General features: G+C 49.3%; 1 protein-coding gene across 2 annotated transcripts in view; it reads left to right on the top strand.

Annotated features, from left to right (window-relative positions):
• LOC138287220 (zinc finger protein 2-like) overlaps positions 1-24,769 on the top strand; it is a 282,495-nt gene that overhangs the window by 52,116 nt on the left and 205,610 nt on the right. For both annotated transcript variants that reach the window (XM_069227577.1, XM_069227576.1), the window contains exon 4: positions 21,311-21,424. In XM_069227577.1, coding sequence (XP_069083678.1) covers positions 21,311-21,424 — 114 coding nt within the window. The remainder of the gene's footprint in view (positions 1-21,310; positions 21,425-24,769) is intronic.

The following is a 24,769-nucleotide window of genomic DNA, read 5'->3' on the forward strand; positions in this document are numbered from 1 at the left end:
ACTAATTCCACCTACCACATCTCCTGTGTCCTTATTGGGAATTCACCAAAGCCAGCTCAGGGCCAGGTGGCAACTGATTCCACCTCCCACATCTCTTGTGTCCTTTTTGTGAGTTCACCAAAGACAGCTCAGGGCCAGGTGGGAACTGATTCCACCTCTGACATCTCTTGTGTCCTTATTGTGAGTTAACCAAAGCCAGGTGGGAACTAATTCCACCTCCCACATCTCTTGTGTCCTTATTGTGAGTTCCACAAAGACAGCTCAGGGCCAAGTGGGAACGGAATGCACCTCCCAGATCTCTTGTGTCTCCCAGTGCCTTGAGCTCAGACTCCTGTGATCTTCTAGGCGCTGAGGTCTTGCTCACATTGAGCCCATGGGCACACTAGGTTCCTGAGTCCCCCTGTCTACTTCTGACCTCTCACCTACCCCCTAACACACCCTTTGTTCTTTGCGACACCCACCTTTTAGAGCCCAATTAAGACCTTACGTTCGCCCCGTCCCCTTGACTCCCTCACCAGGTGTCTCCAAACAGCACTCCATCTTACCCTCTGGATGACTAAGCATCCTTTCTGAGTAGACAGCCACATTTGTTCCCTCTATTCACTCACCTGCCTTTCACCTTCTCTCTTTTCAAAAGTCCTTCCCCCATCAAGCAGGTGCAGAACAGTCTTCACATCCCTCCAGAACTCTCCATCCAACAGGCCCAACATCTGTACACACCTTCACAAGGGAATCGCCTTTTTTGTGGACCACCTGATGTGTTAGCAAGAAACCTCTTAAGCCTGATAATCAGTCAGGTAGAGTATGTGATGCACCTAACCATGTGGGCAGCAGGGTGCGCTTAGGGGTGACTTGTTTAATATTCAAAATCAGGTTTTCCAGCAGTCAGGAGGGTGATTGCGACAGGTCTGAGCAGCACAGATCAGGCTGCGGCTGTCGGGTGCAAAGGGTTTTCACCTGCCTCCGTAGGGGGTGGGACAGCAGCCCACAGGCGACATTAAACTTTCCATGCCAGGGTTGTGTTTCTGCACCATATACTATGGCCATATAGGAACCGTAATAGCGCCAGCCAGGTGTAAGCCAACCTCGCCGTGCGAAAAAGGGGTCAGAGACACTTTACTCATGTTCGGCATGAAGAGTTCCACAGCAGTAGGGCCATAGGAGGTGAAAGATCTGGGGTGACCATGCAGAAAATGCAGAGGATTTCCCACAGTGCATGTGTTTATAACTTTATGCATTGATGTATGTGCCTGTGTGCACCTGTTGTCTCGTCTGTTCCAAGCCACTTGATTTTAATGTGTGATGCTTGGAAAAACCCCTTTAAAGTGGTGACTTTAGGCAGAAAACTGCCCTAATGTTCATGTGAGGGACAGAGCATCAGTGTATTGTCTGGGACTGAAGGACTGTGACTATCTGCAAACACTCAGCCTATGTGGGTGGAAATGGACTAGGTTGGTCTTGGCGGTGACTTCTTTTTACATTTCAAGTGCTTGAGACGCTTGGTAATTTGAATATTTTTAATATTTAGTCATTTTAATTCGCTCTGCGTTTTAACAGTTTTAGTTATTGTGGTGTTACTGTGCTCTTAGAAACTTACCTGGCCCGTGTTCAGTGGCCTTTTTAGCTGCCTAGAGACTTCCCGGATTTGGGGCTTCCCCCTTTCTCCTCATTCCCTCCCTCCTTCACTTTTGAATTATTGTGTATTTGCTGTGCTGGAGGCCGGACCACTCACGGCCACCGTTTTTACTCTTGACCGTCGGCATATCCGACGTCTGCCATTTTTGTAGGGTCAGCATTCTAGCTGTCTGAGAATACAATCTCAGACCTGATATAAAGCATAATGCTGCAGGCGAGCAGCGGGTGCACCAAAGGCAGGCCCGTCTGTGCCCGTCCGCGCCAGAACTCGGCCAGGGGCTAGTCCCCCTGTTCCGGTCTCAAGAATGGCGATTCCTACTCCTCCGAAGCCTTGTTCTCTCTTAGACCGACTACATCGGACGCCTGCCAATTTTGCCTATTTTTGAGCAATGGCACATGGTTTTGTCCAGCATGCAGGTGGGCCCCTCAACTTAAAAATCTGAGTCCCCCCCCAACATTAATCGTCATACATCCTTTTTGCTGATAAATTGCCGGTCTTTACCAGATATCAACCTGTTGCTCAGTGAAGTGGCACCTACAGCCCTGTTTCTCACATGGCTGCATGACGCCTCAGGACCTGATATTGCTCTGGCGCTACACCCTGGATATGCAATAGCCAGATTGGATCAACCTACCGCAAGAGGAGGAGGCGTTGAATCATTCACAGAATATGTACTAAGTTGTCATTCCTCCCTCTTCAGCTAATGGATTGTGCGAGTACGCTCTTCGCTGACCCTGAATCCACACTTTACTTTTTCAGGACTCTTGCTATACCGGCCCCCAGGTACCCCGGACAAGTTTCTGAACTCCCTTTCAGATCAATTAGCTGGCTTGATATGTAACAAACCCAACCTCACCATTTTAGGTGATTTTAACATTCATGTAGACAATAAAGACCTGGCGGCTGCCAGCCGTTTGTTGGCTGACATGGAACCCTTGGCTTAGCGCAACTGGTGGGTGGCCCTACGCATGACAAGGGACACACAGTTGATCTAGTCTTTAGTAACCTTGAACCCTGTCCTCAGGGTCACCCCTTCCATTGGCTTGGTCAGACCATTTCTTAATTTCTTTAAAATTAGACACACCAACTATTAGGAGGCCATCCCAGCCCTTATCGCAGTCTGGTAGGCAATGGCATAAATTGAGCTCCGATGACTGGTTTAGTGCAGGAAGGTAGCCTCTTTCTAGCCTTGTTACCCCCACTTTTGGCCTGTTTGTGAGTGTATGTCAGGGTGTTTTTACTGTCTCACTGGGATCCTGCTAGTCAGGACCCCAGTGCTCATAGTGAAAACCCTATGTTGTCAGTGTGTTTGAAATGTGTCACTGGGATCCTGCTAGAAGAAGTTTGTGGCCTATATGTGTTCCCATTGTGGTGCCTAACTGTATCACTGAGGCTTTGCTAACCGGAACCTCAGTGGTTATGCTCTCTCTGCTTTTAAAATTGTCACTGCAGGCTAGTGACTCATTTGACCAATTCTCATTGGCACACTGGAACACCCTTATAATTCCCTAGTATATGGTACCTAGGTACCCATGGTATTGGGGTTCCAGGAGATCCCTATGGGCTGCAGCATTTTTCTTTTGCCACCCATAGGGAGCTCAGACAATTCTTACACAGGCCTGCCACTGCAGCCTGAGTGAAATAACGTCGACGTTATTTCACACCCATTTTACACTGCGCTTAAGTAACTTATAAGTAACCTATATGTCTAACCTTCACTTAGTGAAGGTTAGGTGCAAAGTTACTTAGTGTGAGGGCACCCTGGCACTAGCCAAGGTGCCCCCACATTGTTCAGGGCAATTTCCCCGGACTTTGTGAGTGCAGGTACGCCATTACACGCATGCACTGCATATATAGGTCAATACCTATATGTAGCGTCAACATGGTAACTCCGAACATGGCCATGTAACATGTCTAGGATCATGGAACTGTCACCCCAATACCATTCTGGTATTGTGGGGGGCAATTCCAAGCATCCCCGGGGCTCCAGCATAGAGCCCGGGTACTGCCAAACTAACTCTTTGGGGTTTTCTCTGCAGCTACCGCTGCTGCCAACCCTCAGACAGGTTTCTGCCCCCCTGGGGCCTGGGCAGCCCAGTCCCAGGAAGGCAGAACAAAGGATTTCCTCTGAGAGAGGGTGTTACACCTTCTCCCTTTGGAAATAGGTGTTAAGGGCCTGAGAGGAGTAGCCTCTCCTGGCCTCTGGAAATGCTTTGAAGGGCACAAATGGTGCCCTCCTTGCATAAGCCAGTCTACACCGGTTCAGGGATTCCCCCAGCCCTGCTCTGGCACGAAACTGGACAAAGAAAAGGGGAGTGACCACTCCCCTGACCAGCACCTCCCAAAGGGAGGTGCCCAGAGCTCCTCCAGTGTGTCCCAGACCTCTGCCATCTTGGATTCAGAGGTGCTGCTGGCACACTGGACTGCTCTGAGTGGCCAGGGCCAGCAGGTGACATCAAAGACCCCTCCTGATAGCTGCTTACCTTTCTCTGTAGCCAATCCTCCTCTGTGGGCTATTTAGGGTCTCTTCTGTGGGTTTCTCGTCAGATGCAAGAGCTCACCAGAGTTCCTCTGCATCTCTCTCTTCGACTTCTGCCAAGGATCGACCGCTGACTGCTCCAGGACACCTGAAAAACCGCAACAAAGTAGCAAAAAGACTACCAGCAACATTCTAGTGCCTCATCCTGCCAGCTTTCTCGACTATTTCCTGGTGGTGCATGCTCTGAGGACTGTCTGCCTTCACCCTGCACTGGAAACCAAGAAGAAATCTCCTGTAGGTCAACGGAATCTTCCCCCAGCCAACGCAGGCACCAAACTTCTGCATCACCAGTCCACTGGGTCCCCTCTCATCCTGACGATCATGGCCCCTGGAACACAGGAGCTGGATCCAAGTCACCCTGACTGTCCAGTGGTCCTTCTGTCCAAATTTGGTGGAGGTAAGTCCTTGCCTCCCCATGCCAGACTGTAATCCTGTGTACTGCGTGAACTGCAGCTGCTAGGGCTTTTCTTCACTTTTGCAAGACTTCCTTCATGCACAGCCTAGACAAGGTCCCCAGCACTAAGTCCTGCATGGGACTCCCTTTTGTTGTGCTGAGTCGACCATCGTGCTCAGATCTTCTGAATGCCTGTTCAGGTGCTCCTGCAGGTGCTGCCTGCTTCTGCGTGGGCTTTCTCTGTTGCTGAGCGCCCCCTTTGTCTCCTCCTCCAAGGGGCGACCTCCTGGTCCTTCCTGGGCCCTGGCAGCACTCAAAACCTTCAACTGCGACTCTTGCAGCTAGCAAGGCTTGTTGGCGGTCTTTCTGCATGGAAACAACTGTGCATCCTCCAGCACGCTGTGGGACTGGCACCTTCCGTTGTTGCAGAATCTTTGGCTTCTTCCACCCGGAGGCAGCCCTTTTGCACCTTCATCCGGGGTTTAGTGGGCTCCTGCCCCCCCGGACACTTGCGTGATTCTTGAACTTGGTCCCCTTCCTTTGCAGGTCCTCAGGTCCAGGAATCCGTTTTCAGTGCTTTGCAGTCAGTTGCTGTCTTTGCAGAATCTCGACTTTACTGTCTGTCTGGGGTAGTAGGGTAACTTTACTCCTACTTTTCGGGGTCTTGGGGTGGGGTATCTTGGACACCCTTAGTGTTTTCTGACACTCCCAGCGACCCTCTAGACACTACACTAGGCCTGGGGTCCATTCGTGGTTCGCATTCCACTTTTGGAGTATATGGTTTGTGTTGCCCCTAGGCCTATTGTCTCCTATTGCATTCTATTGTGTTCTACAGTGTTCGCACTACTTTTCTAACTATTACTTACCTGATTTTTGGTTTGTGTGTGTATATTCTGTGTATTTTACTTACCTCCTAAGGGAGTATATCCTCTGAGATACTTTTGGCATATTGTCACTAAAAAAAAGTATTTTTATTTTTAGTAACTGTAGGAGGCTGGACTGGCTTGTAGTGAGTACCAAGGGGTACTTGCACCTTGCACCAGGCCCAGTTATCCCTTATTAGTGTATAGGGTGTCTAGCAGCATAGGCTGATAGATAATGGTAGCTTAGCAGAGCAGCTTAGGCTGAACTAGGAGACGAGTGAAGCTCCTGCAGTACCACTTAGTGTCATATGCACAATATCATAAGAAAACACAATACACAGTTATACTAAAAATAAAGGTACTTTATTTTTATGACAATATGCCAAAAGTATCTCAGTGAGTACCCTCAGTATGAGGATAGCAAAAATACACAAGATATATATACACAATACCAGAAATATGCAGTATAGTCTTAGAAAACAGTGCAAACAATGTATAGTTACAATAGGATGCAATGGGGACACATAGGGATAGGGGCAACACAAACCATATACTCCAAAAGTGGAATGCGAACCACGAATGGACCCCAAACCTATGTGACCTTGTAGAGGGTCGCTGGGACTATTAGAAAATAGTGAGGGTTAGAAAAATAGCCCACCCCAAGACCCTGAAAAGTGAGTGCAAAGTGCACTGAAGTTCCCCAGAAGACAAAGAAGTCGTGATAGGGGAATTCTGCAGGAAAGACACACACCAACAATGCAACAACGCTGGATTTCCAATCTGGGGTACCTGTGGAACAAGGGGACCAAGTCCAAAAATCACAAGCAAGTCGGAGATCGGCAGATGCCCAGGAAATGCCAGCTGCGGGTGCAAAGAAGCTTCTACTGGACAGAAGAAGCTGCGGTTTCTGTAGGAACGCAAAGGGCTAGAGACTTCCCCTTTGGAGGACGGATCCCTCTCGCCTCGTAGAGTCGTGCAGAAGTATTTTCCCGCCAAAAGAACGCCAACAAGCCTTGCTAGCTGCAAATCGTGCGGTTAGCGTTTTTGGATGCTGCTGTAGCCCAGGAGGGACCAGGAGGTCGCAAATTGGACCAGGAGGTAGAGGGGACATCGAGCAAGACAAGGAGCCCTCTTAGCAGCAGGTAGCACCCGGAGAAGTGCCAGAAACAGGCACTATGAGGATGCGTGAAACGGTGCTCACCCGAAGTTACACAAAGGAGTCCCACGTCGCCGGAGACCAGCTTAGAAAGTCGTGCAATGCAGGTTAGAGTGCCGTGGACCCAGGCTTGGCTGTGCACAAAGGATTTCCACCGGAAGTGCACAGGGGCCGGAGTAGCTGCAAAAGTCACGGTTCCCAGCAATGCAGTCTAGCGAGGTGAGGCAAGGACTTACCTCCACCAAACTTGGACTGAAGAGTCACTGGACTGTGGGGGTCACTTGGACACAGTTGCTGGATTCGAGGGACCTCGCTCGTCGTTCTGAGAGGAGACCCAAGGGACCGGTAATGCAGCTTTTTGGTGCCTGCGGTTGCAGGGGGAAGATTCCGTCGACCCACAGGAGATTTCTTCGGAGCTTCTAGTGCAGAGTGGAGGCAGACTACCCCCACAGCATGCACCACCAGGAAAACAGTCGAGAAGGCGGCAGGATCAGCGTTACAGAGTTGCAGTAGTCGTCTTAGCTACTATGTTGCAGTTTTGCAGGCTTCCAGCGCGGTCAGCAGTCGATTCCTTGGCTGAAGGTGAAGAGAGAGATGCAGAGGAACTCGGATGAGCTCTTGCACTCGTTATCTAAAGTTTCCCCAGAGACAGAGACCCTAAATAGCCAGAAAAGAGGGTTTGGCTACCTAGGAGAGAGGATAGGCTAGCAACACCTGAAGGAGCCTATCAGAAGGAGTCTCTGACGTCACCTGGTGGCACTGGCCACTCAGAGCAGTCCAGTGTGCCAGCAGCACCTCTGTTTCCAAGATGGCAGAGGTCTGGAGCACACTGGAGGAGCTCTGGACACCTCCCAGGGGAGGTGCAGGTCAGGGGAGTGGTCACTCCCCTTTCCTTTGTCCAGTTTCGCGCCAGAGCAGGGCTAAGGGGTCCCCTGAACCGGTATAGACTGGCTTATGCAAAGCATTTCCAGAGGCTGGGGGAGGCTACTCCTCCCCTGCCTTCACACCATTTTCCAAAGGGAGAGGGTGTAACACCCTCTCTCAGAGGAAGTCCTTTGTTCTGCCATCCTGGGACAAGCCTGGCTTGACCCCAGGGGGGCAGAAACCTGTCTGAGGGGTTGGCAGCAGCAGCAGCTGCAGTGAAACCCCAGGAAAGGCAGTTTGGCAGTACCAGGGTCTGTGCTACAGACCACTGGGATCATGGGATTGTGCCAACTATGCCAGGATGGTATAGAGGGGGCAATTCCATGATCATAGACATGTTTCATGGCCATATTCGGAGTTACCATTGTGAAGCTACATATAGGTAGTGACCTATATGTAGTGCACGCGTGTAATGGTTTCCCCGCACTCACAAAGTCCGGGGAATTGGCCCTGAACAATGTGGGGGCACCTTGGCTAGTGCCAGGGTGCCCACACACTAAGTAACTTAGCACCCAACCTTTACCAGGTAAAGGTTAGACATATAGGTGACTTATAAGTTACTTAAGTGCAGTGTAAAATGGCTGTGAAATAACGTGGACGTTATTTCACTCAGGCTGCAATGGCAGGCCTGTGTAAGAATTGTCAGAGCTCCCTATGGGTGGCAAAAGAAATGCTGCAGCCCATAGGGATCTCCTGGAACCCCAATACCCTGGGTACCTCAGTACCATATACTAGGGAATTATAAGGGTGTTCGAGTAAGCCAATGTAAATTGGTAAAATTGGTCACTAGCCTGTTAGTGACAATTTGAAAGTAATGAGAGAGCATAACCACTGAGGTTCTGATTAGCAGAGCCTCAGTGAGACAGTTAGGCACCACACAGAGAACACATACATATAGGCCACAAACTTATGAGCACTGGGGTCCTGACTAGCAGGGTCCCAGTGACACATAACAAACATACTGAAAACATAGGGTTTTCACTATGAGCACTGGGCCCTGGCTAGCAGGATCCCAGTGAGACAGCGAAAACACCCTGACATACACTCACAAACAGGCCAAAAGTGGGGGTAACAAGGCTAGAAAGAGGCTACTTTCTCACAGTAACTCTGAGTATTGTGTTTCTTAAGATACAGTGCTAAGTGATATAAGTGTTATAGTAGGAGCTTTGCATGTCTCCTAGTTCAGCCTAAGCTTTGCCATAGCTACTTTCTATCAGCCTAAGCTGCTAGAAACACCTCTATTCTACTAATAAGGGATAACTGGACCTGGCACAAGGTGTAAGTACCACAAGGTACCCATTATAAGCCAGGCCAGCCTCCTACAGTTAGGACCTTGGAAAGTTGCAAACCTAACTTTTCTAACATCAATGATATAGGGACTAATCATTTAAACGACTGGATCACTGACTCCTTAGACTCTTTACTTCCCCACAGGACCTCACCCGGAGCACGTCGGAGAGTAGGCGCCCAATGGTTTACCCCCCACTTACTCCACCTTACAAGACACTGCAGAGTCCTAGAAAGAAAATGGAGAAAATCTTATGACCCTGCAGCAAGGGTGGAATACAGGAGGGCTATTAGGTCCTACCACGCCGAAATAAAAGTAGCACAAGGTATAATCTATTCCAGCAGAATTGAACAAGTTTCTGGCTCCCCGAAAGAGGTTTTCCAAGCGTTCAAAGAAATTTTACATTCTCCCACTAATATCAACTTAACTGAAGCCTCTGTGAACCGTAGTAACCAATTGGCGAGATTTTTCCAACAGAAAATTAGCAACATCTATTTGAACTTGTCCAGGAGTGAGGCCAAGACGGAAGCCCAGGTTAAAAATATTTTTAATAATACGCCCACCCTATCCAATTTGTTCTTTTTCTTTCGCAGGCCCAGGCTGCCTCTCTTCTTGCATCTTTGAAGTCAGGCTCCCCATTGGATCCGGCCCCTCCCTCTGTGCTCGCCCTTGGGTCTTCTGTCATTGTTCCGGTTTTGACAGAACTTCTGAATTTCTTGCTGTCCAAGGGCCTTGTTCCTACTCCGTGGAAACATGCAATAGTTAAGTCCTTGTAAAAGAAACCTAATCTGGACCCCTCTGAGCTTAAAAACTATAGGCCTATTTCTCTGCTCCCCACCATATCTAAGATTCTTGATAAATTTGTTAATTTACAGCTGTCCAGGTTTTTGGAAGACAATAACATCCTTCATTCTACCCAGACAGGGTTCAGGCTCTTCCATAGCACTGAATCAGCACTTATAGCGGTCATGGAAGAGGCAAGAAAACGGATGGATCAAGGACACACAACCGCAGTGATACTCCTTGATTTGAGTGCCGCTTTTGACACGGTAGACCATCGTGTTCTGGGCCTTAGGATGTATAATTCTGGTATCAAGGGCTTAGCACTTAGTTGGCTTTTATCTTTCCTTGAAGATAGAACTTTCCAGGTCCTTGACCGTTCCCACTTCTCAGAAAAGCTCCACTGGAGTTATGGGGTACCACAGGGCTCGTCACTTACCCCAACATTGTTTAACATATATATGGCCCCCTTGGCAGAGTTGGTGTAATCCTTTGGACTGTCGCTTGTCTCATATGCAGACGATACACAGTTGGTGGTTTCATTTTCCACAAACACAGGATCGGAAGGAAACTCTTTAGCCTCATGCCTACAGGCAGTTTCTGGTTGGATGAAGCATAGTATGCTCCAGCTTAATGGGGACAAAACGGAACTAATGATCCTGGGCCAACATCCTGGCCCCAGTACGAACTTTCTCCCTCCCAGTGTTATTGAGAAATTGCCTCCCTCCAGGAAACACATTAAAAGTCTAGGAATCTGGTTGGACCCCCTCCTTACGTTAAAACATCACGCAAAGAAAGTCTCTGCCACCTGTTACGGACTTCTGTGTTTATTAAAGAAGGTATTGGGATTACTTCCTCCGTTTGCTAAAAGGCTAATTGTTCAAGCGATTGTTTTTTCTCATTTAGATTACGGCAACGGTCAATTCCTTGGTTCACCCAAATATGTAACAAGAAAACTGCAGGTAGTCCAGAATGCTGCAGCACGCCTTCTATTAGTCATTCCAAGGCATGCCACAGCAAAACCAGCCCTTGCGTGGCTCCACTGGCTTCCAGTGGAACATCGTATTAAATTTAAATCTTTGTGCGTGATCCTCAGATCATTACACAATAGGGGCCCCCCTTTGCTAAAGACTTTAGCAACATTTTATAAGCCCACCAGAGACCTGAGGTCCGCAACTGCCGCTCTTGCAACAATTCCTAAATTAAAAAAAACGAGATGGGGTGGCTCTACGATGACATACTTGGGCTCTAAACTGTGGAATTCCCTACCTCTTAGGATTAGACTAATCAACCATGAATTGGATTTTCGTAAAGCTCTTAAGATTTGGTTGTTCTAATATCAGCTGCCTTCCCGCTTAGTCTATGGTTACTGGTCCAGCGCTGGGAGTCCTCTTGGTAGCCACGCGCTATACAAATACAGTTAACATTACATAACATAACATAAATGAGGTGGTCTGCCAGTGGCCTAACAGATCTTGAGGGGGCCCGGCAAGGTTCCTGGACCCAGTCACTGCGGGGGCCTTTGTAGCACTGCTCGTGTAGTCTGTGAAAAGGGTGGCAAGGGATGCTTGTCTTTCTGCTCTCCCATTCACCCTCCCATGAATGAGTATTATTTCCCTTCTGATTGTGTGTCTTTGTACACACCTCAGTCCTGGTGGACACACTCGTGTGTGTCAGTCATCCAGGAACACACTGGAGGTTCACTCTCTCCAAACACCACAAATAATCAGTATATGTGAAAAGAAATTGTAAATGTGTTAATAGTGAATGTTGTGTTAATTGAACAGGAGAGTCTCCAGCTGAGTCTGAGGTGTCATTGATAGGAAACCGAAATATCAAGGGTGCTCCGCTCCCTGATGAAGATGAAGGCCGAGGCCAGCCCTGCACAGGTTAGAAGGAGTGAAGGAAATGTGCATTTCTGCTTTGATAAAATAGGAACTGTATAATGTTCTTAGAGAGTGGGAGTGATTAAACCCTCTGCATTGTCACAGATCACACATGCACACAGTCACAGATCACACATGCACACACTCACAGATCACACATGCTCCCAGTCACAGATCACACATGCACACACTCACAGATCACACATGCTCCCAGTCACAGATCACACATGCACACACTCATAGATCACACATACTCCCAGTCACAGATCACACATGCACACACTCACAGATCACACATGCTCCCAATCACACATGCACACACTCATAGATCACACATGCACACACTCACAGGTCACACTTGCATACACTCACAAATTACACATGCACACATTCACAGATCGCACATGCACACACTCACAGATCACACATGCTCCCATTCACAGATCACACACGCACACAGTCACAGATCACACATGCTCCCAGTCACAGATCACACATGCACACACTCACAGATCACACATGCTCCCAGTCACAGATCACACATGCACACACTCACAGATCACACATGCTCCCAGTCACAGATCACACATGCACACACTCACAGATCACACATGCTCCCAGTCACAGATCACACATGCACACACTCACAGATCACAAATGCTCCCAATCACACATGCACACACTCATAGATCACACATGCACACACTCACAGGTCACACTTGCATACACTCACAAATCACACATGCACACACTCACAGATCGCACATGCACACACTCACAGATCACACATGCTCCCATTCACAGATCACACATGCACACAGTCACAGATCACATGCACACATTCACAGATCACACATGCACACAGACACAGATCACACATGCACACACTCATAGATCACACACGCACACACTCACAGATCAGACATGCACACACTCACAGGTCACACATGCACACACTCACAGATCACACACACACATTCACAGATCACACATGCACACACACACAGATGATACATGCACACACACACAGATGATACATGCACACACTCACAGATCACACACGCACACAGTCACAGATCACACATGCTCCCAGTCACAGATCACAGACGCACACATTCACAGATCACACATGTACACACACACAGATCACACATGTACACACACACAGATCACACATGCACACAGTCACAGATCACACACGCACACCTTCACAGATCACACATGCACACACTCACAGATCACAGACGCACACATTCACAGATCACACATGTACACACACACAGATCACACATGCACACAGTCACAGATCACACACGCACACCTTCACAGATCACACATGCACACACTCACAGATCACACATTCTCAGTTCACACATGCACACATTCACAGATCACACATGCACACACACACAGATCACACACACACATTCACAGATCACACATGCACACACAAACAGATGATACATGCACACACTCACAGATCACACATGCACACACTCACAAATCACACATGCACATACTCACAGATCGCACATGCACACACTCACAGATCACACAAGCACACACTTACAGGTCACACACGCACACAGTCACAGATCACACGGCACACATTCACAGATCACACATGCACACACTCACAGGTCACACAGGCACACACTCACAGATCGTACACACTCACATGCACACACTCACAGGTCACACATGCACACACTCACAGATCGCACACACTCACATGCACACACTCACAGGTCAGAGATGCACACAGTCACAGATCTCACATGCACACACTCACAGGTCACACATGCACTCATCTGCACTGGGTAGTGTGCATGTGCAGCAGATGCAATAACCTTTGACAATAATAATGTGTCTGAAGCTGGAGCCTACTGGAGATGCAAGGGTGGGGGTCTGTGAGGGACAGCAGACCCAAGGATGAGGGTCTGTGAGGGACAGCAGACACAAGGGTGAGGGTCTGTGAGGGACAGCAGACCCAAGGGTGGGGGCCTGTGAGGGACAGCAGACTCAAGGGTGGGGGTCTGTGAGGGACAGCAGACCCAACAGTGGAGGTCTGTGAGAGACAGCAGATCCAAGGCTGAGGGTCAGTGAGAGACAGCAGACCCAAGGGTAGAGGTCTGTGAGGGACAGCAAACACAAGGGTGAGGGTCTGTGAGGAACAGCAGACCCATCCCTCCCCACTGCATATTCAAGGGTGGGGGTCTGGAGGGACAGCAGATGCAAGGGTGAAGGTGTGTTAGGGACAACAGACACAGGTATTAAGGTCTTTAAGGAACAGCAGACCCATCTCTACCCACTGCAGATGCAAGGATGGGGGTCTGTGAGGGACAGCAGACCCATCCATACCTGCTGCAGATGCAAGGGTAGGTGTCTGTGAGGATACAACAGACCCATCCCAACCCACTGCAGATGCAAGGGTGAAGGTCAGCGAGGGACAGCAGATCCAAGGGTTAGGGTTTGGGAAGGACAGCACACCCAAGGGTGGTGGTCTCTGAGGGACAGCAGACCCAAGGGTGGAGGTCTGTGAGGTACAGCAGACTCAAGGGTGGAGGTCTGTGAGGGACAGCAGACCCAAGGGTGAGGGTCTGGTCTGTGAGGGACAGCAGACACAAGTGTGAAGGTCTGTGAGGAACAGCAGACCCATCCCTCCCCACTGCATATGCAAGGGTGGAGGTCTGGAGGGACAGCAGATCCAAGGGTGAGGGTGTGTTAGGGACAACAGACACAGGTATTAAGGTCTTTAAGGAACAGCAGACCCATCTCTACCCACTGCAGATGCAAGGATGGGGGTCTGTGAGGATACAACAGACTCATCCCTACCCACTGCAGATGCAAGGGTGGGGGTCTGTGAGGATACAGCAGACCCATCCCTACCCACTGCAGATGCACGGGTGGGGTTCTGTGAGGATACAGCAGACCCATACCTACCCACTGCAAATGCAAGGGTGGGGGTCTGTGAGGATACAACAGACCCATCCCTACCCACTGCAGATGCAAGGGTGGGGGTCTGTGAGGATACAGCAGACCCATCCCTACCCACTGCAGATGCAAGGGTGGGGGTATGTGAGGGACAGCATACCCATCCCTACCCATTGCAGATGGAAGGGTGGGGGGTCTGTGAGGATATAGCAGACCCATCCCTACCCACTGCAGATGGAAGGGTGGGAGTCTGTGAGGATACAGCAGACCCTTCCCTACCTGCTGCAGATGCAACAGTGGGGGTCCGTGAAGATACAGCAGACCCATCCCTACCTGCTGCATATGCAAGGGTGGAGGTCTGTGAGGGACAGCAGACCCATCCCTACCCGCTGCAAATGCAAGGGTGGGGGTATGTGAGGATACAGCAGACCCATCCCTACCCACTGCAGATGCAAGGGTGGAGGTCTGTGAGGATACAGCAGACCCATCCCTACCCACTGTAGATGCAAGGGTGGAGGTATGTGAGGGACAGCAGACCCATCCCTACCCACTGCAGATGCAAGGGTGGGGGTATGTGAGGATACAGCAGACCCATCCCTACCCACTGCAGATGCACGGGTGGGGTTCTGTGAGGATACAGCAGACCCATCCCTACCCACTGCAGATGCAAGGGTGGGGGTCTGTGAGGATACAGCAGACCCATCCCAACCCACTGCAGATGCAAGGGTGGGGGTCTGTGAGGATACAGCAGACCCATTCCTACCCACTGTATCCATCTTGTAGTGGATATTCACCTCTCCCCGGAGTCCATTGCAGAGAGGAGTGAATGTCTTGTTCACATCTCCCCAATGCATACTGAACAGAGGAATAAATGTCTTCTTCTCACAGATATTCACATCTCCCCAGAGTCCACTGCACAGAGGAATGAATGTCTTGTAGCAGATTGTCACATCTCCCCAGAGTCCACTGCACAGAGGAATGAATGTCTTGTAGCAGATAGTCACATCTCCCAAGAGTCCATAGGAGAGAGGGATGAATGTCTTCTTTTCACAGATATTCACATCTCCCAAGAGTCTACTGAACAGAGGAATGAATGTCTTCTTGTAGCAGATATTCACATCTCCCCAGAGCAGCTGTCTTCAAGCAGTCGATCGTCAGCTACCAGTAGCTCCCAGACCCCTTCAGAGTAGCTCAGAGCCTGGAGTTCCTTTTTAAATAATTACAGGGTCACATTATTCATTTTAAAGTTAAGGGAAGGCTGTGTTTATTTTATAATATTATCATCAGGCTGCAGATAGCAGGGCCTGATAAGGATCAGTGCTGGAGGTAGATTTATGACCCAGGGCACAGAGGTGAAGAGCTGAAGCATTGGGGTATTCAACTTTTAAATAAAAGTCATTGTCAACTCAGTATTGTAAGTGAGAACAAATGGATGTTTCTCAAAGCTTTTAAATCAGACAAAATTGGAATGAAGAGTGTGAGAAAGTAGCCTCTTTCTAGCCTTGCTACCTTGGGCCTGTTTGTGAGTGTATGTCAGGGTGTTTTCACTGTATCACTGGTATCCTGCTTGCCAGGGCCCAGTGCTCATAGTGAAAACCCTATGTTTTCAGTATGTTTGTTATGTGTCACTGGGACACTGCTAGTCAGGACCCCAGTGCTCATAAGTTTGTGACCTATAGGTATGTGTTCATTGTGTGATGCCTAACTGTCTCACTGAGGCTCTGCTAACCAGAACCTCAGTGGTTATGCTCTCTCTTTACAAATTGTCACTAACAGGCTAGTGACCAATTTTACCAATTTACATTGGCTTACTGGAACACCATTATAATTCCCTAGTATATGGTACTGAGGTACCCAGGGTATTGGGGTTCCAAGAGATCCCTATGGGCTGCAGCATTTCTTTTGCCACCCATAGGGAGCTCTGACAATTCTTACACAGGCCTGCCACTGCAGCCTGAGTGAAATAACGTCCACGTTATTTCACAGCCATTTTACACTGCACTTAAGTAACTTATAAGTCACCTATATGTCTAACCTTTACCTGGTAAAGGTTGGGTGCTAAGTTACTTAGGGGGTCATTCTGTCTAAGACCGCCGGGGCCAGGGTCGGCGGGAGCACCGCCGACAGGCCGGCGGTGCCCCGCAGGGCATTCTGACCGCGGCGGTTCAGCCGCGGCCAGAAAGGGTAAACCGGCGGTCTCCCGCCGGTTTACCGCTGCCCTTAGAATCCCCCATGGCGGCGCAGCTTGCTGCGCCGCCATGGGGGATTCTGACACCCCCTACCGCCATCCTGTTCCTGGCGGTTCGCCCGCCAGGAACAGGATGGCGGTAGGGGGTGCTGCGGGGCCCCTGGGGGCCCCTGCCGTGCCCATGCCACTGGCATGGGCACGGCAGGGGCCCCCGTAAGAGGGCCCCACAAAGTATTTCAGTGTCTGCCTAGCAGACACTGAAATACGCGACGGGTGCAACTGCACCCGTCGCACCTTCCCACTCCGCCGGCTCAATTCTGAGCCGGCATCCTAGTGGGAAGGTTGATTTGCCCTGGGCTGGCGGGCGGCCTTTTGGCGGCCGCCCGCCAGCCCAGGGCAAATCTCAGAATCACCGCCGCGGTCTTTCGACTGCGGTGCAGTGTTCTGACGGCGGAACCTTGGCGGACGGCCTCCGCCGTCCGCCAAGGTTAGAATCAGCCCCTTAGTGTGTGGGCACCCTGGCACTAGCCAAGGTGCCCCCACATTGTTCAGGGCCAATTCCCCGGACTTTGTGAGTGCGGGGACACCATTACACGCGTGCACTACATATAGGTCACTACCTATATGTAGCTTCACAATGGTAACTCCGAATATGGCCATGTAATATGTCTATGATCATGGAATTGCCCCCTCTATACCATCCTGGCATAGTTGGCACAATCCCATGATCCCAGTGGTCTGTAGCACAGACCCTGGTACTGCCAAACTGCCTTTCCCGGGGTTTCTCTGCAGCTGCTGCTGCTGCCAACTCCTCAGACAGGCATCGCCCTCCTGGGGTCCAGCCAGGCCTGGCCCAGGATGGCAGAACAAAGGACTTCCTCTGAGAGAGGGTGTTACACCCTCTCCCTTTGGAAAATGGTGTGAAGGCAGGGGAGGAGTAGCCTCCCCCAGCCTCTGGAAATGCTTTCATGGGCACATTTGGTGCCCATTTCTGCATAAGCCAGTCTACACCGGTTCAGGGGACCCCTTAGCCCTGCTCTGGCGCGAAACTGGACAAAGGAAAGGGGAGTGACCACTCCCCTGACCTGCACGTCCCAGGGGAGGTGCCCAGAGCTCCTCCAGTGTGCTCCAGACCTCTGCCATCTTGGAAACAGAGGTGCTGCTGGCACACTGGACTGCTCTGAGTGGCCAGTGCCATCAGGTGACGTCAGAGACTCCTCCTGATAGGCTCCTTCAGGTGTTGCTAGCCTATCCTCTCTCCTAGGTAGCCAAACCCTCTTTTCTGGCTATTTAGGGTCTCTGTCTCTTGGGATTCCTTAGATAACGAATGCAAGAGCTCATCCGAGTTCCTCTGCATCTCTCTCTTCACCTTCTGCCAAGGAATCGACTGCTGACCGCGCTGGAAGCCTGCAAAACTGCAACATAGTAGCAAAGACGACTACTGCAACTCTGTAACGCTGATCCTGCCGCCTTCTCGACTGTTTTCCTGGTGGTGCATGCTGTGGGGGTAGTCTGCCTCCTCTCTGCACTAGAAGCTCCGAAGAAATCTCCCGTGGGTCGACGGAATCGTCCCCCTGCAACCGCAGGCACCAAAGAACTGCATCACCGGTACCTTGGGTCTCCTCTCAGCACGACGAGCGAGGTCCCTTGAATCCAGCAACTCTGTCCAAGTGACTCCCACAGTCCAGTGACTCTTCAGTCCAAGTTTGGTGGAGGTAAGTCCTTGCCTCCCCACGCCAGACTGCATTGTTGGAAACCGCGACTTTTGCAGCTACTCCGGCCTCCGTGCACTTCCGGCGGAAATCCTTTGTGCACAGTCCAGCCTGGGTCCACGGCACTCTAACCTGCATTGCACGACCTCCTAAGTTGTTCTCCGGCGACGTGGGACTCCTTTGTGCGACTTCGGGTGAGCACCATTTCACGCATCCTCGTAGTGCCTGTTTCTGGCACTTCTCCGGGTGCTGCCTGCTGCTGAGAGGGCTCCTTGTCTTGCTCGATGTCCCCTCTGTCCCCTGACGCAATTTGCGACATCCTGGTCCCTCCTGGGCCACAGCAGTGTCCAAAAACCCTTACCGCACGATTTGCAGCTAGCAAGGCTTGTTGGCGGTCTTTCGGCGGGAAAACACTTCTGCACGACTCTCCACGGCGTGAGGGATCAGTCCTCCAAAGGGGAAGTCTCTAGCCCTTGTCGTTCTTGCAGAAACCTACGCTTCTACTGTCCAGTAGCAGCTCCTTTGCATCCACAGCTGGCATTTCCTGGGCATCTGCCCATCTCCGACTTGCTTGTGACTTTTGGACTTGGTCCCCTTGTTCCACAGGTACCCTCGACTGGAAATCCATCGTTGTTGCATTGTTGGTTTGTGTCTTTCCTGCAGAATTCCCCTATCACGACTTCTATGTCCTTGGGGGAACTTTAGTGCACTTTGCACTCACTTTTCAGGGTCTTGGGGTGGGCTATTTTTCTAACCCTTACTATTTTCTAATAGTCCCAGCGACCCTCTACAAGGTCACATAGGTTTGGGGTCCATTCGTGGTTCGCATTCCACTTTTGGAGTATATGGTTTGTGTTGCCCCTATCCCTATGTGTCTCCATTGCATCCTATTGTAACTATACATTGTTTGCACTGTTTTCTAATACTATTACTGCATATTTTGGTATTGTGTACATATATCTTGTGTATATTTGCTATCCTCATACTGAGGGTACTCACTGAGATACTTTTGGCATATTGTCATAAAAATAAAGTACCTTTATTTTTTGTATATCTGTGTATTGTGTTTTCTTATGATATTGTGCAAGTGACACTAGTGGTACTGTAGGAGCTTCACTCGTCTCCTAGTTCAGCCTAAGCTGCTCTGCTAAGCTACCATTATCTATCAGCCTATGCTGCTAGACACCCTATACACTAATAAGGGATAACTGGGCCTGGTGCAAGGTGCAAGTACCCCTTGGTACTCACTACAAGCCAGTCCAGCCTCCTACAAAGAGTTACCTTATGATTAAAATAAATTTTCATTTTAATTTCTTTCTAAGTGTTGCATTTACAAATTGCCGGTCTCTGGCTCCCGGTAGCCAGCAGAACTCTCTGCCACATTTATGACTCAAAAATCATTTTTTAAACTAGAGAAATTTAAAGTGCAGAAAATATTCCACATATGAACATTTTTGCACTTTAAATGTCTCCCATTTAAAGAAATGGTTGTATGTTTGTGTTATACATGAAACGGTGCCATGTATGGTGGAAGGTATATTCTGTGCCACAAGCACATACGACGCAGGCTCTCAGTTACCCATACACATATCTCCCATTCATATCCACATATGTTCATACATCCCCAAATCACACGCGCTCTCTGACACACACGGCTGTCCTGACATAGTGCTGCTCGGCAAACTGCTTTGTTCAAACTATAGTTCAGACTCGTTGGCCATTAGGCGTGAGGTCAAGAAAGGTGGGGGTGTCCGTAATAACGCACACGTTGTGTATCGTTTGTAGCTCACAGTGATTTTCGCTGATCTGAAGGAGCTCTCACTACAGAAAAGGTTGGAGACCTCTGCCCCAGACTCTACTGCAGAGAGGAATGAATGCCTTCTTGTCGCAGATATTCAGATCTCCCCGGAGTCTACTGTACAAAGGAATGAATGTCTTGTATCAGATATTTCCATCTCTCCAGAATCTAATGACCTGAGGAATGAATGTCTTGTAGCAGACATTCACATCTCTCTGGAGTCTACTGGTGAGGAATGAATGTCTTCTTTTCACAGACATTCACATCTCCCTGGAGTCTACTGATGAGGAATGAATGTCTTGTAGCAGACATTCACATCTCCCCGGAGTCTACTGATGAGGAATGAATGTCTTGTAGCAGACATTCACATCTCCCCGGAGTCTACTCTTGAGGAATGAATGTCTTGTAGCAGATATTCACATCACTTCGGAGTCTACTGCAGGGAGGAATGAATGTTTTCTTGTAGTAGATATTCACATCTCCTCAGAGTCTACGACAGAGAGGAATAAATGTCTTGGAGCAGATATTCACATCTCCCCAGAGTCTACTGCAGAGGAGAATGAATGTCTTGTAGCAGACATTCACATCTCCTCAGTCTACTGATGAAGAATGAATGTCTTCTTTACACAGATATTCACATCTCCCCAGAGTCTACTGCAGAGAAGAATGAGTGTCTTCTAGCAGATAGTCACATCTCCCCAATGTGTGCTGCACAGAGGAATGAATGTCTTGTAGCATATATTCACATCTCCCAGAGTATACTGCAGAGAGGAATGAGTGTCTTCTAGCAGATATTCACATCACCATAATGTGTACTGCACAGAGGAATGAATGTCTTCTTGTAGCAGATACTCACATCTCCTCAGAGTCTACCACAGAGAGGAATGAATGTCCTGTAGGAAATATTCACATCTCCCCAGAGTCTACTGTACAGAGGAATGAATGTTTTCTTGTAGCAGATATTCGCATCACTCCAGAGTCTACTGCACGGAGGAATGAATGTCTTCTTGTCACAGATATTCACATCTCCCTAATGTGTTCTTCACAGAGGAGTGAATGTCTTTTACACATCAGCGTGGGGCTATTCTAGATCAGCACATTGGTGGTCATGTATAGATTTCCAAAGATCCTTGCCTCGCACTGATTTCACAGGGATGTAAGTTCTTGAATACTCTTTCTGATTCCACAGTCCTGCTTCTGTGTTTCTAACAGGAGATCCGAGTCCCAGTTCTGAAGATGCTTCTAGGCAGGAAGAAGAGTTGGAGCCTGAATTTCTTGGACATTTTGGTATCCACGGCGGCAAATGCAGTACTAGTCCTGACTCAGGTAAGGTTTACAGGTTTACAGACTGAGGGCTGTTGTGGTCTCTAACCCTGGATTGAAAAATAATTACTGACTTCATAGGAGAGATGACCCGAAAGTGGGAATTAGTAGAGTGAGTGAACACATTGGATACATGTGTGTGTTTGTTTGCAGTAATGTGCTCATTGGCATTTGTGTGTATGTGGATGTGTTTTTATGTGTGTTTGCACATGCATGCGTGTATGTATGTGTGCATTAATGTCACACAAACATACTCTGCAGCCTCAAGCATGCTCTCTGATTGTGTGAGTATATTCCAAGCAGTTTGGAGTTGTTATAGTAGCTAAATTACTTGTTCCCAGATTAGGACATTTTTCTAGGCAATTTCAGATGAAAGGAATAAAACAGAGTTTTTTTCTGTAGGAAAGTGCCACCTCTGACATGATACCCCACACTTATTTCCTGGTTTCTGGTGTAATTTCAACTGAAAGTGCACTGGGTCCCCGCTGAACCGGTCCCCAGTGCCAAATCTATTTTACTAAAACTGCAGTAATTTTTCCCAATTGGCAAACCTTTAGTTACCACTGTAAGACCCTAGTAAATGTTACCCCTGGTACCTAGGACAAGGGATACTAAAGGAAAGCCCCTGAGGGCTGCAGCACGAATTGTGCCACCCTCAGGGACCCTCTCACCTAAGCGCACACAGTGCTGCCTTTGCAGGCTGCGTGTCTTGGTGCGGACCCAAAATGAAAACACGACATGGCCACAGCCTGCGTGACCTGTCCCCTGCACACTGCATGTGTGACCTGTCCCCTACACACGGCCTGTGTGACCTGTCCCCTGCACACTGCATGTGTGACCTGTCCCCTGCACACTGCATGTGTGACCTGTCCCCTGCACACTGCATGTGTGACCTGTCCCCTGCATACTGCATGTGATATATGTAAGTCACTCCTCGGGCAGGCCTTCCATCCCTAAAGTCAGGGTGCACTATGTTACATGTGAGGGCAGACCTGCACAAGCAGATCTGCCCCTGTTATGTTTTTGTCGATTCTCCGACTTAGTAAGTGAACAGGGAAGCCATATACATGTGCTGGACACTGGTCAATACGAGTTCCCTGCCTACATGATGGCTTCACTGAAAGTAGGGATGTTTGGAATCAAACATCTCATAATAATAAACCCTCACTGAATCCAGTGATGGATTTATTAATGCATGCACTCAGAGGGCACCTTAGAGTTTCCCTCTTATAACCTACCAACTCCTAGCATGGGCACTGATTTGTCAAAACCAGTGCAGACACTTGAGACAGAATTCTGACCCTTGAGGTGAGAGTCGATGCTCTCGAGGGCTCGGAACAATGGCCTTCTCTGGGCAGAGTTGTGACCTCCTCTCCCAGGCAAGATGGACATTCCAGTTCCTGACACCACTTTTGGTGGGAAACTTAGTTAAATTAGAAGGAGTGCCCACTTCATGCAAGTCCCACCCCTAATGTGGATGAGCTGAAGTGGACATTACTTTTAAAATTCCTCAATCTTGTGTGGAACAAATTAGGGCAATAGGGTTAGGGCTATGCCACTTCCCAAATTAATTGGTAATAGGAAAAGTGTAGTCACCGTACAGGTGAGTAGCCCAATGGCTTCCACCTGGCAGGCCCTGTAAAACCCCTAAATTCAGTATTTAGGTGGCACCCCTGAACCCTAGAACGCAGATTCCTGTCAACCTAAGAAGAGCCAGACAGAAGTCGCACCAGCAGAAACGACTGAAGACACCTACTGAACTGGCCCCAACCCTACCGGCCTGTCTGCAGCCCTTGAAGAACCTGCACCCAAAAGATGACTTGTCCTGCAGCCACTGACCTCCAAAGCCTTGGGAGGACTGTCTGCTTTCAATAAAGACCAAGAACTCCTGTGGACAGCTGTAGGAGGCTGGACTGGCTTGTAGTGAGTACCAAGGGGTACTTGCACCTTGCACCAGGCCCAGTTATCCCTTATTAGTGTATAGGGTGTCTAGCAGCTTAGGCTGATAGATAATGGTAGCTTAGCAGAGCAGCTTAGGCTGAACTAGGAGACGTGTGAAGCTACTACAGTACCACTTAGTGTCATATGCACAATATCATAAGAAAACACAATACACAGTTATACTAAAAATAAAGGTACTTTATTTTTATGACAATATGCCAAAGTATCTTAGAGTGTACCCTCAGTGAGAGGATAGGAAATATACACAAGATATATACACACAATAGCAAAAATATGCAGTATAGTCTTAGAAAACAGTGCAAACAATGTATAGTTACAATAGGATGCAATGGGGAAACATAGGGATAGGGGCAACACAAACCATATACTCCAAAAGTGGAATGCGAACCACGAATGGACCCCAAACCTATGTGACCTTGTAGAGGGTCGCTGGGACTATTAGAAAATAGTGAGAGTTAGGAAAATAACCCTCCCCAAGACCCTGAAAAGTGAGTGCAAAGTGCACTAAAGTTCCCCTAAGGACAAAGTAGTCGTGTTAGAGGAATAATGCAGGAAAGACACAAACCAGCAATGCAACAACTGTGGATTTCCAATCTAGGGTACCTGTGGAACAAGGGGACCAAGTCCAAAAGTCACAAGCAAGTCGGAGATGGGCAGATGCCCAGGAAATGCCAGCTGCGGGTGCAAAGAAGCTTCGACTGGACAGAAGAAGCTGAGGTTTCTGCAGGAACGAAAAGGGCTAGAGACTTCCCCTTTGGTGGACGGATCCCTCTCGCCTTGGAGAGTCGTGCAGAAGTATTTTCCCGCCAGAAGGACGCCAACAAGCCTTGCTAGTCGCAAATCGTGCGTTTGGCGTTTTTGGACGCTGCTGGGGCCCAGGAGGGACCAGGAGGTCGCAAATTGGACCTGAAGAGGGAGGGGGATTCGAGCAAGACAAAGAGCCCTCACTGAAGCAGGTACCACCTGGAGAAGTGCCAGAAACAGGCACTACGAGGATGCGTGAAACGGTGCTCGCCGAAGTTGCACAAAGGAGTCCCACGTCGCCGGAGACCAACTTAGAAAGTCGTGCAATGCAGGTTAGAGTGCCGTGGACCCAGGCTTGGCTGTGCACAAAGGATTTCCGCCGGAAGTGCACAGGGGCCGGAGTAGCTGCAAAGTCGCGGTTCCCAGCAATGCAGCCCAGCGAGGTGAGGCAAGGACTTACCTCCACCAAACTTGGGCTGAAGAGTCACTGGACTGTGGGGGTGACTTGGACAGAGTCGCTGGATTCGAGGGACCTCGCTCGTCGTGCTGAGAGGAGACCCAAGGGACCGGTAATGCAGCTTTTTGGTGCCTGCGGTTGCAGGGGGAAGATTCCGTCGACCCACGGGAGATTTCTTCGGAGCT

The sequence above is a fragment of the Pleurodeles waltl genome, chromosome 4_1, assembly GCF_031143425.1.
Source record: "Pleurodeles waltl isolate 20211129_DDA chromosome 4_1, aPleWal1.hap1.20221129, whole genome shotgun sequence".
Taxonomy (NCBI): domain Eukaryota; kingdom Metazoa; phylum Chordata; class Amphibia; order Caudata; family Salamandridae; genus Pleurodeles; species Pleurodeles waltl.